This window comes from Nyctibius grandis, chromosome 3 (genome assembly GCF_013368605.1).
Source record: "Nyctibius grandis isolate bNycGra1 chromosome 3, bNycGra1.pri, whole genome shotgun sequence".
Classification (NCBI taxonomy): Eukaryota; Metazoa; Chordata; class Aves; order Nyctibiiformes; family Nyctibiidae; genus Nyctibius; species Nyctibius grandis.
Window position 1 is genome coordinate 114,717,527 of NC_090660.1, and position 15,178 is coordinate 114,732,704.

The 15,178-nt window shown below is 61.1% G+C and overlaps 1 protein-coding gene across 3 annotated transcripts in view; it reads left to right on the forward strand.

Annotated features, from left to right (window-relative positions):
- Nucleotides 1-15,178, forward strand: part of MROH1 (maestro heat like repeat family member 1) — a 65,746-nt gene that overhangs the window by 46,471 nt on the left and 4,097 nt on the right. For all 3 annotated transcript variants that reach the window (XM_068395730.1, XM_068395731.1, XM_068395732.1), the window contains 8 exons: nucleotides 19-184; nucleotides 1,120-1,313; nucleotides 8,216-8,353; nucleotides 9,779-9,893; nucleotides 12,379-12,525; nucleotides 13,650-13,838; nucleotides 14,515-14,667; nucleotides 14,788-14,922. In XM_068395730.1, coding sequence (XP_068251831.1) covers nucleotides 19-184; nucleotides 1,120-1,313; nucleotides 8,216-8,353; nucleotides 9,779-9,893; nucleotides 12,379-12,525; nucleotides 13,650-13,838; nucleotides 14,515-14,667; nucleotides 14,788-14,922 — 1,237 coding nt within the window. The remainder of the gene's footprint in view (nucleotides 1-18; nucleotides 185-1,119; nucleotides 1,314-8,215; nucleotides 8,354-9,778; nucleotides 9,894-12,378; nucleotides 12,526-13,649; nucleotides 13,839-14,514; nucleotides 14,668-14,787; nucleotides 14,923-15,178) is intronic.

Genomic DNA, 15,178 nt, shown 5'->3' on the forward strand with positions numbered 1-15,178 from the left:
TTCCCTCCTCCTCTCTAGCCACACGTGCACCATGTGGAGGTCCCTGGCCACCGAGCCCACCCTCACCTCGCAGATCCTGGAGCAGCTCCTGGAGAAGGTGAACAGGGACGTCCCGTACAAGGAGAGCAAGTGCTTCCTGCTGGGCAGCGGGGCCGAACGCGTCGCCACCCCTCTGCCCCTGGCCGTAAGTGTCCTGTCCCCAGCCCCAGCCCCACGGAGGGTCCCGTTCCCCACACCAACACCTGGAACACTGTTTTTTTTTTCCTTTCATTTCCTTGAGTGGGGGGTTTGTGCCAGGCGTGGACTCTGGACCAAACACATCACAGAATCCCAGAATCAATGAGGTTGGAAGAGCCCTCTGGGATCATCGAGTCCAACCGTTGCCCTGACACCACCATGGCAACTAGACCAGGGCACTAAGTGCCATGTCCAGGCTTTTCTTAAACCCCTCCAGAGATGGTGACTCCACCACCTCCCTGGGCAGCCCCTTCCAATGGCTAATGACCCTTGCTGAGAAGAAATGCTTCCTAATGTCCAACCTGAGCCTCCCCCAACGTTACATCGCTGTGTAACGCCTGTTCGAGCTAATCCACGGGCTCGTAAAGAGCCTCTCAGGTGTCCGTCCTCAAGGGAGACCACTTTGCATTTTATCCCTTCAGAACAAATAAACCCAGCTTGGCAGCTTTCTGAGCGCTAAAGCAGCTGTGAAAATTTCCTCCTCCTCTGAAGGACCACATGCAGATGGCACAGGAAAAAAAGCAACCCCTCCTCTCTGCTCTGTTTTTAACACCCCTCTCTATTGCACGGTGTAATTATGGCTTTTTAAATCGGGCTCTTTGTCTTCCTGCCCAGAAAACCTGAGCCCTTGGATCTGTTCTCCTTCCCCAGGTACATCCTTGAGCCCTTCCCAGCTGGACCCCCCCAGCTTTCCCGAGGAACAGGGCTTTTCACAGCAGCCGTAGCTCCGTCGGAGCTGCGTGTGGGATACGGAGAGGTGTTGCAGGGAGGAGAAAAAAAAAAAACCACCCCTCTCGCCGCCTCGCTGGGTTATTTACTAACAGATACCGGCGTGGTGTGGGAGATCCCCTCCTAATCCTCTTCTCCTCGCTCTCTCTGCAGGCCACATGTGCTTTGTATGAGATCATGTCTGCTCCGGAGGCCGGGGCAGCAGTGCTGGGACTCTACGCGCCGTTGTTTGTGACCCTCCTGCTGCGCGTCAGCTGCACCGTGGGTGTTCAGCTACCGAAGAACCTCCAGAGCAGGGAGAGGAGGAGCAGCACCGGCCCGGCCCCCCGGAGCCTCCATCCCTGCAGGTATGGGTGCGGGGAACGCGCCTCCCGGCCATGTGGAACTCATTTTTGTTCCTACGAACACACAAAGTCTGCTGGGTCTGTCAGCGGAGGGCTGGCTAATAACACCCGGGCCGTAACGCCTGCGCTGCGATGGCCTGGCCTCTGCTACGGTTTGGGCTCGGGGCATTGGGGTTTTTTTCTTTTTTTTTTAATTTTTTTGGTGTGTTTTCTGCTGCAGAACACAACTCTCTAAATTGGGAAGCATTAAATCAGCCGCGGTGAAAGATGTGCTTTTCAGAGCTCGGGCAGCCGCGGTGCCAGAGCCCTGCGGCGTTGGGTTCCTGCCGCAGCCTCCCAAAAAAGCCCTGTTGGCTCTCGGGAGCAGGTCTCGGCGGGTCCCCCGGGGCTGGCTGGGCACGGCGGGGGCAGGTGGGCATTTCAGGGAGGGAGGATGGCTCTGCCACCGGGAAGGGGAGGAGGGGAAGCTGGAAAGAGCAAACTTTTTGGCTTTGCTGTGTCGATGGCTGCAGCGTGTCTCGGTGCTGCCTGTTGAGTGAACAGAGCCAGGCCACGATGCCATCTTCCCCTGAGGGGTGGCAAGTGCGCTGGCAGCCCAGAAAGCCACCCATGTCCTGGGCTGCATCCCCAGCAGTGTGGCCAGCAGGGCGAGGGGGGGGATTCTGCCCCTCTGCTCCGCTCTCGGGAGACCCCCCTGCAGTGCTGCGTCCAGCTCTGGGGCCCAACAGAAGAAGGACACGGAGCTGTTGGAGCGAGTCCAGAGGAGGCCACGGAGATGCTCCGAGGGCTGGAGCCCCTCTGCTCTGGAGACAGGCTGAGAGAGCTGGGGCTGTTCAGCCTGGAGAAGAGAAGACTGCGGGGAGACCTTCTAGCACCTTCCAGTGCCTGAAGGGGCTACAGGAAAGCGGGAGAGGGGCTTTTGACAAGGGCGTGGAGTGACAGGACGAGGGGGAACGGTTTTAAAGTGCAAGAGGGGAGATTGAGATGAGATGTGAGGAAGCAATTGTTTGGTGTGAGGGTGGTGAGAGCCTGGCCCAGGTTGGCCAGAGAAGCTGTGGCTGCCCCCTCCCTGGCAGTGTTCAAGGGCAGGTTGGATGGGGCTGGGAGCAACCTGGTCTGGTGGAAGGTGTCGCTGCCCGTGGCAGGGGGTTGGGACTGGATGGGCTTTAAGGTCCCTTCAACCCAAACCAGTCTGTGATTCTGTGAATCCTGGGTGCAGTTTTGGGCCCCTCACGACAAGCAAGACCTTGAGGTGCTGGAGCGAGTCCAGAGAAGGGCAACGGGGCTGGTGAAGGGTCTGGAGCACAAGTGTGATGGGAGCGGCTGAGGGACCTGGGGGGGTTTAGCCTGGAGAAAAGGAGGCTGAGGGGAGACCTTCTCGCTCCCTACAACTGCCTGAAAGGAGGGTGTAGCGAGGGGGGTCGGTCTCTTCTCCCAGGTAACAAGCGACAGGGCGAGAGGAACCGGCCTCAAGTTGTGCCAGGGGAGGGTTAGATTGGAGATCAGGGACAATTTCTTCATGGAAAGGGTTGTCAAGCGCTGGCACAGGCTGCCCAGGGCAGTGGTGGAGTCCCCATCCCTGGAGGGATTTAAAAGCCATGTAGATGTGGTGCTGAGGGACACGGGCTAGTGGTGGCCTTGGCAGTGCTGGGTTAATGGTTGGACTCGATGATCTCAAAGGTCCTTCCCAACCAAGACGATTCCATGACTCTGGCAGCTTGTCGGCTGCGGCACGGCCGCGGCGTTGCGACCGCGGGTGCCCTCGTCCTGCAGCGACCGGGCCGGCTGATGAGCGATACCTGCGTTTGCTTTGAAGCACTTCACGTTTATGGGGGTGCTGGGGTTAAGCTCAGGCCTGAGGCAGGAATGGCAGGAGCTGCTGGAGACTTACGGGGGGTCGGAGGGCAGGAGCCCTTCTCTGGAGCTGCTTCTCCAGCCACCCGCTTGCTCCCTCCACCAGCTCACCCTCTAAAGGTTCCCTGGAGCTTGGGTCAGCCCGCGGGGAGGGAGCTCTGCCCCGATTTTCACTTTTATCCTCTTGTGGGTTTCCAGACTTGGGTTTTTTACAGGCTATTATTAGTCTTAGAGGAAAAAAAAAAGCCTGGAGGAGCCCACAGATCCCCGCAGATCCCCCCGTCGGGAGCGGGCGCTCGCGCTGCCTCTGTGGCTTCGGGCTCGTGCAGCCAGAACTGTCTGTTCTCGTCGCACTCTTCCCCCTTAACGACTCCTGGAAAAGAGGCCCGAGCAGATCCCAGCCAGAGCCAGAGCCCGAACCGTAACGCGGGGAGGACTGAAGGAAACTCGAAGCAACTGGTTGCGTCCCAGGGAAGGAGACGCCGGAGCCAGAAGCGACTGCTCTCCCTCCAGAAGCATCTGGACTCCGAACAGCACTGGGGACACAAACCAGAACGTGCTGAGCTCTTGCCAGGACTGCTGCTCCATCCGTGGAGCGGCTCTGGGGCCCGGTGAGCCCGCGTGCCTCCCCGCCGCCAGCCCAGGCTCTCATCCAGGTGCTCCCCGCGGCAGCGAGGTGGCTGTCGGTCCCAAGAGCGAACCACGAAGGCCCCCAGAGCGTGAGCAAAGCCCACGTGCCAGCCAGGAGGTCGGTAGGAGCCGGCAGCTCTTTGACACCCACGTCCCAGATGTGGGATGCGGGAGCCCTCCGGCCCCTCTCCTGCATCCCCGGGGAGCAGCGCTGCCAGAGGCTCGTCCCCTCCTGCTGCTGAGCCAGGCGGTGGCTCGGTCCCGGGCTTTGCTGGGTGAAGCTGGGCAGGATTGGACCCGAGGGGCTTTCTCACTGGTCCAAGCCCACGGCTCACATCACCAGGGCTAGCCCAGATGTGGGTTGTTTAGCCTGGAGAAGAGGAGGCTCAGAGGTGACCTTAGTGCAGTCTACAACTACCTGAAGGGAGGTTGTAGCGCAGTGGGAGTCGGCCTCTTCTCCCAGGCAACCAGCGCCAGGACAAGAGGACACAGCCTCAAGCTTGGCCAGGGGAGGGTCAGGTTGGACATGAGGAAGCATTTCTTCTCAGCAAGGGTCATTAGGCATTGGAAGGGGCTGCCCAGGGAGGTGGTGGAGTCACCATCTCTGGAGGGGTTGAAGAAAAGCCTGGCCATGGCACTTAGTGCCCTGGTCTAGTTGCCATGGTGGTGTGAGGGCAATGGTTGGACTCGATGAGCCCAGAGGGCTCTTCCAACCTCATTGATTCGGTGATTCTGTGGGGGTGTGCTGGTGATGCTCCTCTTCGCTCCCTTGGCACTGTGGCCGGTGGGTCCCATGTGGCGTCCGTGCCCTCGAGAGGGGTAAAAGGCTCCTTGGTGCCGTGTTTCTCAGCGCCGCTTCTCAAACCTCCGCTTGATCTCGCAGGTGCCGGTGCAGAGCGGCCGTGTCCTGGCTCGGCCCCGGTGACGGCGCCTGCTTTTGGGCCGCGTCTGACTGGAGGGGCAGGGAACGGCGCGTGGTTCTGCTCCCGCTGCGCGTGGGTTCGGGCAGGTCGCCGTGGCTGGGCGTCCGTGAAGTCATCGCTGATGGATGGAGGGGGAACGGGCTCCGTCCAAGCGCCGGGATGTGAAATTCCAGCCTCGGTCCCAGGAGCTGGTTACAATATCAAAGTAATTTCCTGTACGCGTTTTGAATTGTGAGTCTTCACGATATTTAAATGCCAAAGAGAGATGGTAAAGGTGAATATGATAGCTTGGCAGGAAAGGGAGGCTGGAAGAGCCGGGCTTTTGTTGGAAAGGGGGGAAGTGTCGGTGGGACGCTGCGGAAAAAGCGAACCCTGGGAGTGAACGGCTTTAACCATCCGTCTCGCGGGAGCAGCCGCGGGTTGCGCAGGGGCCGGGCTGGTGTAGCTCTTGTTGAGGAGCAGGAGAGCCCGGAGCTGCGGGCTGGGAGCCGAAACCTTGTCGAGGTTCGGGTGGGAATCGCTGTGCCGGGGCCGAGCCGCCCACGAGCACCAGGCTGGTGCCGGGACGTTGCCTGTCAGACCTTGTCCACCACCCAGGAGCTGGTGCAACCACTGACCTCGAAGTTCCTGGGCAACCACTGGCCTCTGTTGTCCGTGGGCACCTGCCAGAGGCTTTTTTGTAGCCGTTTTCTTATGCTGCAAGAAAATAAATCCCACTGCAGCCGCCTTGGACTAAATTACGGGTTCACCTGTGTGCAAGCGTTGAGTTGTCAATGGTTGGACTCGGTGATCCCAGAGGTCTCTTCCAACCTGATTATTCTGTGATTCTGGCTCTGCAGAGGTGTTAGTGGTCCTCAGGATGCTGCAGGAGGGGGGTCTGCGCTGCCCCAAAGCTGGAGTGTGACGCAGGGTAGGCTTTGGGGAGGCGGGAGCTCCCTGCCAGCGAGGGCGAGAACCCCAGGAAGGGGCTGAGAGGGCTGGAGACATGTCGGATAATCGCGCCAGGAGTAGGCTGACCTTGTCTTGGGGCAGGGAGATTGATTCAGTCTTCTGGGGCTGGACAGACTGAGAGCTGGTAAGTGCCCAGTGCTGTGGTGGTGTGCGATGATGATTTCTGCCCCAGGGAGAGCGAGGCCACGGGGATGGGCACGCTGCAGGCAGAGGTACGGCCGCGTGTCTGCTGAGCACCGGCGCTGGAGCTCTGCAGGACCGTGGTGCCCCGGCCGAGGCTGGAGGCGGCTGCTTGGCCCCTGGGGAGCCGAGTTACCTGCTGCTGGGCTGGCAGAGCTGGCAGGGGCTCCTGCTCCAAACGGGCAGGAGCTGGAGCGAGTCCAGAGGAGGCCACGGAGATGCTCCGAGGGCTGGAGCCCCTCTGCTCTGGAGACAGGCTGAGAGAGCTGGGGCTGTTCAGCCTGGAGAAGAGAAGGCTGCGGGGAGACCTTCTAGCACCTTCCAGTGCCTGAAGGGGCTACAGGAAAGCGGGAGAGGGGCTTTTTACAGGGGCCTGGAGTGACAGGACGAGGGGGAACAGTTTTAAACTGCAAGAGGGGAGACTGAGATGAGATGTGAGGAAGCAATTCTTTGGTGTGAGGGTGGTGAGAGCCTGGCCCAGGTTGCCCAGAGAAGCTGTGGCTGCCCCCTCCCTGGCAGGGTTCAAGGGCAGGTTGGATGGGGCTTGGAGCAACCTGGTCTGGTGGAAGGTGTCCCTGCCCATGGCAGGGGCTTGGGACTGGATGGGCTTTAAGGTCCCTTCCAACCCAAACCATTCTATGATTCTATGGGTATGCGAAGCGGACGCCGTACCTCCCCGCTAAACCAACTGCTGTCATGAGAAAGGACCCTGGGTTTTATTCCAGGCTGCTGGGAGGGATGTGCGAGGTCAGGGACTTGCTCTGTGCAGGACCTCTCTACATGGAGACGCTCGCACGGCACCCAGCCACATGGGCTGCAGCTCGTGGAGAGGAAGCTCTGCGGCCAGCTCGGCGGAGCTGGGCACGCTGCAGCAGCTCAGAATCACAGAATCCCAGAATCAATGAGGTTGGAAGAGCCCTCTGGGCCCATCGAGTCCAACCATTGCCCTGACACCACCATGGCAACTAGACCAGGGCACTAAGTGCCATGTCCAGGCTTTTCTTCAACCCCTCCAGAGATGGTGACTCCACCACCTCCCTGGGCAGCCCCTTCCAATGCCTAATGACCCTTGCTGAGAAGAAATGCTTCCTCATGTCCAACCTGACCCTCCCCTGGCCAAGCTTGAGGCTGTGTCCTCTTGTCCTGTCGCTGATTGCCTGGGAGAAGAGGCCGACTCCCACTGCGCTACAACCTCCCTTCAGGTAGTTGTAGACTGCACTAAGGTCACCTCTGAGCCTCCTCTTCTCCAGGCTAAACACCCCCAGCTCCCTCAGCCGTTCCTCGTAGGTCAGACCCTCCAGATCCTTCCCCAGCTTGGTTGCCCTCCTCTGCACTTGCTTCAACACCTCAACATCTCTCTTGAAGTGCGGGGCCCAGCTCGGGCTGGCTCTGGATGGAAACTGGTGAAAAACTCCTAAGGTCTGTGTGGCCACACTCCGAAACGGTAAATCCGGGGCTGTTCCGTGTACCGGCAGATTGGTGTGGACAGATGGTGGTTGGACACTCCTGCCTAAGGTTTTCTTTAATTAGTAGTTAATTCCTTGTTGCCCTGTGGTCTTCCTGATGCGGGGATGCTGGCCGCTTGCCGAAGGGCTCGCCGCCTGCCCAGGCTTTTCACCGGAGCTGAGCACAGCAGCTCAGCCAGCCTTGGGGGCCCTGCTTTGCTCTTTGCCATCACTAACGGGGCCACCTCCGTGGCTCCTCCGTGGGCTCCTCCACGGGGGTTTTGCAGGGCGGACTTGAGGCTTCCACACCATCCACCCCACGGGTCCAGAACCATCCAACCCTAAACGATGTTTTCTTTGCGTGTGTGGTAACTACATTCCTCTCGCTTATATTGAAGGCTGAGATTTATCCATCGCTAATATTTGTTTTGTTTTGACAGGGTAATGTATGTTTCCCATATGTCGCTCTGTGCTTGCAGCAAAATAATCCCTGCCTATAAAATATTAATGCAAAAAAAAAAAAAACCTTCTTAAAGCAGTTCTGGACTTCTTTACTTTTCAGCCTATTGTCTTGGATCGCTTTAACGGCGAACGTCGTGGTGTAAATGGGAGTAGCAGTGAGTTATGGGCTCGCCTCCCTCCAGCTAAAGCCCTCGCATAACTCATGCCGTCCTCGAGCACCCCAACACCTCCTGTGTGTCCCAGTGCTCCCAGGGCAAGAAAGTCCCTTGTCTGCTGCCCTACGAGCTGCTGGACGGGCAGGGCTGCAGGCAGGGCAGGCAGCGTGTCCCAACCCAACCCAACCCAACCTAACCCAACCCAACCTAACCCAACCCAACCTAACCCAACCAAACCAAACCTAACTAACCAAACCTAACTAAACCTAACTAACCCAACCTAACTGCTGTGCTTTTCTCCCCAGCTGGGCCGTGGAAACGCTGAAGGTGATGCTGGCGCGGGGCGGCAGCGAGGAGGTCGCCAGGGCCGTGGGCATCGCCGGCGGCTGGGAGCTGATGGCGAGTCCGGAGAGGCACCACGATGGGATCTCCGTGCTCGCCGGGTAAGACGCTGGCACCGCACACCGGTTCTGTGCTGTGTGCTCCAGCTTTGGTGCGAGAGCTGCACCGTGGCTGTTGGGAGCGGGACCGCAGCCCGTAGCAAGCGGGGAGGGGGTGCATCGTGTCCGGGGGGAGCTGCCCTGCACCAAAGCCCTTGGAGGGTTCAGCCAGTGAGGCTGGGAGAGTTGGGGCTGTTCAGCCTGGAGAAGAGAAGGCTCCGGGGTGACCTTCTAGCACCTTCCAGTGCCTGAAGGGGCTACAGGAAAGCTGGAGAGGGGCTTTTTACAAGGGCCTGGAGTGATAGGACGAGGGGGAACGGTTTTAAACTGGAAGAGGGGAGATTGAGATGAGATGTGAGGAAGCAATTCTTTGGTGTGAGGGTGGTGAGAGCCTGGCCCAGGTTGGCCAGAGAAGCTGTGGCTGCCCCCTCCCTGGCAGGGTTCAAGGGCAGGTTGGATGGGGCTGGGAGCAACGTGGTGTGGTGGAAGGTGTCCCTGGCCGTGGCAGGGGGTTGGGACTGGATGGGCTTTAAGGTCCCTTCCCACCCAAACCAATCTGGGATTCTATGAGGGATCACCCAGGGACTGGCAGTGGGGCTCTGCCTTGCTGGCCCCCGCGGGGTGACCGGCTCCATCCCCAGCTGGCTGGAAGGACCCCGGGTGGGGAGCCCGTGGGGGGTGAGCTGTGGTCCTGGGAGCGCGGTGGGGCTGGGTGCAGCTGGCACCCCGCTGCTGTGTGCCTGGCGTCCCCCACTCCCCCAGCGTCCGAGCCCTGTGGACGGCAGCGGGTCTGGCGCGAGGCCACGAGGCTGAGGCACGGCCATGGTCCGGTTCGGTGGAGCCCGGTTCAACCGGGGACTTCGCCGTCCCTCCACCCAGCGCCGTGAATAGCTCTTGGACGGCTGCGGAGGAGACGAGCACTTTGGGATTTTCCAGTGCTCGCAAAAAATGCTTTATTGAACCTCCCAAACACTTGAGAGAGTCTCATCCAAAATAAAAACCCGTCCCTCTTTGCCAAGGTCCACCCTCCTGCCAGGGTGCCCGGTGTGCACCAGTGCTTGGGCAACAGGTCCTCGATCCCCAGGCGAGCGAGTGGCAGGAGGGGGGACAACACCAGGCTGGGGCCACCAGCTTTTTGGTCCTGGATGTCAACGTGCTGGTTCTGCACAGCAGCAGGACGTGGAGACGTGATAGACGGGCAGCGCAGGCAGCTCCTGGTGCTCCACGTGTGCTGCCTGTTCGGCTGCCACTGATGCCCCACGGCGCAGGGCTCGGTGCCAGCACCTCACTGAGCTTGGTGGCACGCAGACCCCTGAGCAGAGGGGCTCGCCAGCTTGCTTAGACCCCCCCACAGGGTCCAGGGGCTGCCTGTACCCCCCGTGGTGCGGGCAGCCAGGCCTGGGTGACACGTGCTCCTTCTCTTTGCAGCGCGATGGCACGACACGCCGGTCCCCGGCTCCCCCTGATCGTGAAGAACCTCATCCCGACGCTGAGCAGCGTCTTCGACAGCCAGAGGATCACCACCACCGCCTTCTTCGCCGAGGTGAGCGCGGGGGGTATCGGGGGGAGCCACGGCTGCAGGGTTGGCTCCTGGCCATCCCTGCCCGAGCGGAGAGCAGCGGGGACGAGGGTTGAGCTGCGGCAGGGCTCTGCCTTGTCCTCCTCGGCTCCCCGAGCCCTCTGGTAGAGGGGATGGCAGAGAAGCGCTCGCAGGAGTCCAACTCTGAACACATCACCGCCGTGAGCCAGCAAACCGTAGCTCCGTCCTTACGTACCACCCCGAGGAATGAGGTGACTCAAGTCCTTTCCCCTCGCCGGCGCGTGGCCAGCAGACTGTAACCCCATCCCTCCGCGCATACCACCTGAAAGCCCCGCGCCGCTCCAGGAGTTTGGGTTACATAAAGGAGCACCTTATGCCAACAATGCAGAGCTATATCCCCGCTTATAAACCACCTTTTAAATTCTCAGCTGCTTATGCAGCCTGGGATTAAGGCACTGTTTTTATTTTCTGTTTGGCTGCGGGAGCTGCCGGCCCGGCTCTTGGAGCCTGGCCCAGAATCTGCTTCAGTTTGGGAGTGCGGTTGGCTCCCTGCATCCTTAAAGGGTTTAAAATAGCAGCTTTGCCTCACCGTGGAGCTGGAGGGGAAGGAAGCGAATGCCTGTGTCTCCCTCTCTCAAAACTGATGAGGTGAGAGCTCAGTCCCTTTTCTCGCTGCCGTGCCAGTGACGGAGATGACAGAGGGGAAGCGAGGAGGGGAGCGGCCGCGGGGCTGGACGGGCAGCACGGGGGTGGTGTGCGGCAGCCTCTGCTCCCCCGGCCTCGCAGGGACCCCCGGCCGGCAGCAGAGGTGCAGCCGCTGCCCCGGGACGGCTGTCACCAGAGGGACCTGGGCAGGCTGGAGAGCTGGGGCAGTGCGAACCGCATGGAGTTCAACAAGGCCAAGGGCAAGGTCCTGCACGTGGGTCGGGGCAATCCGAAGCACAAACCCAGGCTGGGCGGAGAATGGGTTGAGAGCAGCCCTGAGGAGAAGGGCTTGGGGGTGATGGGTGACGAGAAGCTCACCATGAGCCGGCAACCTGCGCTGGCAGCCCAGAAAGCCACCCGTGTGCTGGGCTGCATCCCCAGCAGCGTGGCCAGCAGGGCGAGGGAGGGGATTCTGCCCCTCTGCCCCGCTCTCGGGAGACCCCCCTGCAGTGCTGCGTCCAGCTCTGGGGCCCCAACAGAAGAAGGACACGGAGCTGTTGGAGTGAGTCCAGAGGAGGCCACGGAGATGCTCAGAGGGCTGGAGCCCCTCTGCTCTGGAGACAGGCTGAGAGAGCTGGGGCTGTTCAGCCTGGAGAAGAGAAGGCTGCGGGGAGACCTTCTAGCACCTTCCAGTGCCTGAAGGGGCTACAGGAAAGCGGGAGAGGGGCTTTTTACAAGGGCCTGGAGTGACAGGACGAGGGGGAACGGTTTTAAACTGCAAGAGGGGAGATTGAGATGAGATGTGAGGAAGCAATTGTTTGGTGTGAGGGTGGTGAGAGCCTGGCCCAGGTTGCCCAGAGAAGCTGTGGCTGCCCCCTCCCTGGCAGGGTTCAAGGGCAGGTTGGATGGGGCTGGGAGCAACGTGGTGTGGTGGAAGGTGTCCCTGCCCGTGGCAGGGGGGTGGGACTGGATGGGCTTTAAGGTCCCTTCCAACCCAAACCAGTCTGGGATTCTGTGATTCTGTCACTGTGTCGTCCCAGCAGGACGGGGGGCTCCATGCCAGTCCCTGGCAACCAGGGGCAGCTCTGGGGTGCTGTCGGTGCCTGCACGTGGCTGCCACCAGCCCTCGCTGCCCACGGGTGTCCGGCCCAAGCTCTGTGCCTGCACCACGGTTGCCTACATGTGGATCAGGCTCCGGGGTGCTGGGTCTCGTGTCACGGGGTCCCTCTCAGGGGCTCCTGGGCTCTCTGCAGTGGTGGCAGGTGACGGTGGGTGCACAAATGCCCCTGCTTCTTCACAGCCCTCCACATCTCCCCTGGCAGGTGATCTCAGGGGCAATCATTTGGCTTTTGTGTAGGTTTTGGGGGTTTCTCGGGGCTTGCCCGGGGCTTCGTGCATCTTCCCAGCGTGGGGTCCTTGGTTTTCTTGATTTACACGTTATGAATTACTGCAGGTTCCTCAAATCCAAGTGCCTGCCGAGGGGGGTGGGGGGCTGAGGGCTTCCCCAGCTCCGTCTCTGGATGATGCAAATACAGAGCGAGGGCCTGAGGGGGGAAAGTCACAGAATCCCAGAATCAATGAGGTTGGAAGAGCCCTCTGGGGTCATCGAGTCCAACCACTGCCCTGACGCCACCCTGGCAACTAGACCAGGGCACTAAGTGCCATGTCCAGGCTTTTCTTAAACCCCTCCAGAGATGGGGACTCCACCACCTCCCTGGGCAGCCCAGGGAAGTCTGCCGGGGCTCTTTCCCGGTGTAAAGGAATAAGAGCACCCAAAACCCAGCCCTCATCTCCCTCGTGGTTCGTGGCGTCCTGGCGATGCTGAGGCTCTCTTCTGCTTCAGCTCCTCAGTAGTAACGTGGTGAATGACCTGCTGCTGCTGGAGACCGTGATGGATAACATGACGGGGAGGCAGAAGGACCCCTGCACGCTGGTGCGGATGCTGGTGCTCCGGGGACTCGGCAACATCGCCGCCGGCTCGCCGGAGAAGGTGAGAGCGGCCGCGGCGTGCTCGGCCCGAGGGGCTGGGGCAGGGCTGGGTGGGAGAAGGGAGCTGGAGTCCCTGCTCTCCGAGGCGATCCCCTGTCCCAATGGTGGGGTCCAGGCAGGGTGTACAGCCCTTTGCTGGGTGCACACGAGCCCTGATTACCCAGAGAAATTCAACAAGGCCAAGTGCAAGGTCCTGCATGTGGGTCGGGGCAATCCCAAGCACAAACACAGGCTGGGTGGAGAATGGATGGAGAGCAGCCCTGAGGAGAAGGACTTGGGGGTGATGGGTGACGAGAAGCTCACCATGAGCCGGCAACGTGCGCTGGCAGCCCAGAAAGCCACCCGTGTCCTGGGCTGCATCCCCAGCAGCGGGGCCAGCAGGGCGAGGGAGGGGATTCTGCCCCTCTGCTCCGCTCTCGGGAGACCCCCCCTGCAGTGCTGCGTCCAGCTCTGGGGCCCAACAGAAGGACACGGAGCTGTTGGGGCGAGTCCAGAGGAGGCCACGGAGATGCTCCGAGGGCTGGAGCCCCTCTGCTCTGGAGACAGGCTGAGAGAGCTGGGGCTGTTCAGCCTGGAGAAGAGAAGGCTCCAGGGAGACCTTCTAGCACCTTCCAGTGCCTGAAGGGGCTACAGGAAAGCTGGAGAGGGGCTTTTGACAAGGGCCTGGAGTGACAGGACGAGGGGGAACGGTTTTAAACTGCAAGAGGGGAGATTGAGATGAGATGTGAGGAAGCAATTCTTTGGTGTGAGGGTGGTGAGAGCCTGGCCCAGGTTGCCCAGAGCAGCTGTGGCTGCCCCCTCCCTGGCAGGGTTCAAGGGCAGGTTGGATGGGGCTGGGAGCAACGTGGTGTGGTGGAAGGTGTCCCTGGCCGTGGCAGGGGGTTGGGAGTGGATGGGCTTTAAGGTCCCTTCCCACCCAAACCAGTCTGTAAGTCTATAATTATGATTCTATGACCCGGTGACTGGCCTGTGCCAAAGACGCTTTGCCCACGTTGGTCATGATTGAAGTCTCCTTCCAGCTTCTTCTGGCTGGAAGCGCGGCGTGGGGCAGGAGCCTGCTGCGGGGCACGTGTCCCTGCCAGCCTCGCCCCACGGGGACCGCTTTCCTCGCCGCTCCCCTCGCAGGTGAGGAAGCATGGCGCCAAGCTCCTGGCGTCCATGGTCAACGGCATGGATGACAAAGACGACCCCCACAACCTGGTTGCGCTCGAGGCCATGTCCAGCCTCTCCAAGCTCCTGGATCATGTGGAGGAACGAGACATCCAGTCCATGCTCCTCCACATCGCCATCAGGATCCGGCCCTTCTTCGACAGCGTAAGGCAGCGCCCGGGCTGTGCCAGGGATGTGTTTAGGAAAAGCCTGGCCATGGCACTTAGTGCCCTGGTCTAGTTGCCATGGTGGTGTCAGGGCAATGGTTGGACTCGATGAACCCAGAGGGCTCTTCCAACCTCATTGGTTCTGGGATTCTGAGCAAGGCTGGGGGGGAGCAGGGATGTCCTCTGTGGGTGTCCATCCTGGGGGGGGGGTTTGCTGCCTTTAGCTGTCTCTGTTCATCCCCCAAACCCCTCCACCATCCCCACGGGATGCTTTGATGCTTCTGCTCAGCTCACAGCCCGTCCCCGGGCTCGAGCTGTGTCCTCTGCTCCTGCACTGAGCTGCTGCTGTCCCGTTGTTGAAATTTGGGATGAAGAGATGGGGAGGGGGTGAATTCATCCCCCAAAAGGAGCGTGTCCTCAGTCCCATAAGTGGGTTTATTATTTCCTGGTGAAGAATCACCTAAAATGGTTTTCAAAACCAAAAAGCTGAGGTCGTGCAGGATGGTGCGGAGGGGGCAGCCTGGGCAGGAGGTGCTGAGGGTTGGGGACAGACGGCAGCGTTTCGCTTGCTGCTCTGATGCCCTCCAGCTTGAGAAGGTGGGTGGTGGGAGCAGCCCTGCCAGGCGCATCCCCCGAGGTGGGAGATGCCCAGCTGAGCCCCCCGCTGCCCGCAGGAGCAGCCCGACCTCCGCCAGTCGTCCATCGTGCTCTTCGGCAACCTGACCAAGTTCAGCCAAGGCGACGGCGAAGTCTTCTTCGAGCAGATCCTCAACGGGCTGGTCACGCTGCTGCTGCATCTCCAGGACCCGAAGCCGGAGGTGGTCAAAGTGAGTGCCCCGCTGCCCACGCTGCCCGGCGGAACCGGGGTCCTCCGCCTCGCCCTGGGGACCCCGCGAGGGGCCGAGCCCTCGAGCGCCCGCCGCAGCGTCCCCCTCTCTGCGCCGCAGGCCTGCAAGTTCGCCCTGCGCATGTGCGGCCCCAGCATGGGCTGCGAGGGGCTCTGCGACATGTTCCTCAACCACCTGCGAGAGGACAGGAGCCTGCACTACGGCGAGTTCATGAACAACGTCTGCAAACACCTGGTGAGCGGCTGCCGGAGCCCGCGGCACTGGTGCCGGTGCTGCCCGGGGGGCTCGGGGCAGCCCGGCGGGGCTCGGGGCGTCAGGGGGGCTTAGGGTAGCTCGGGGGGGCTCGGGGCAGCTCAGGGGGCTCGGGGCAGCTCAGGGGGCTCGGGGCAACGGGGGTTTCGTGGCAGCAGGGGGGTTCGTGGCAGCAGGGGGGTTCGTGGCAGCAGGGGGGCTCGGGGCAGCCCGGGGGGCTCGGGGCAGCGGGGGGCTC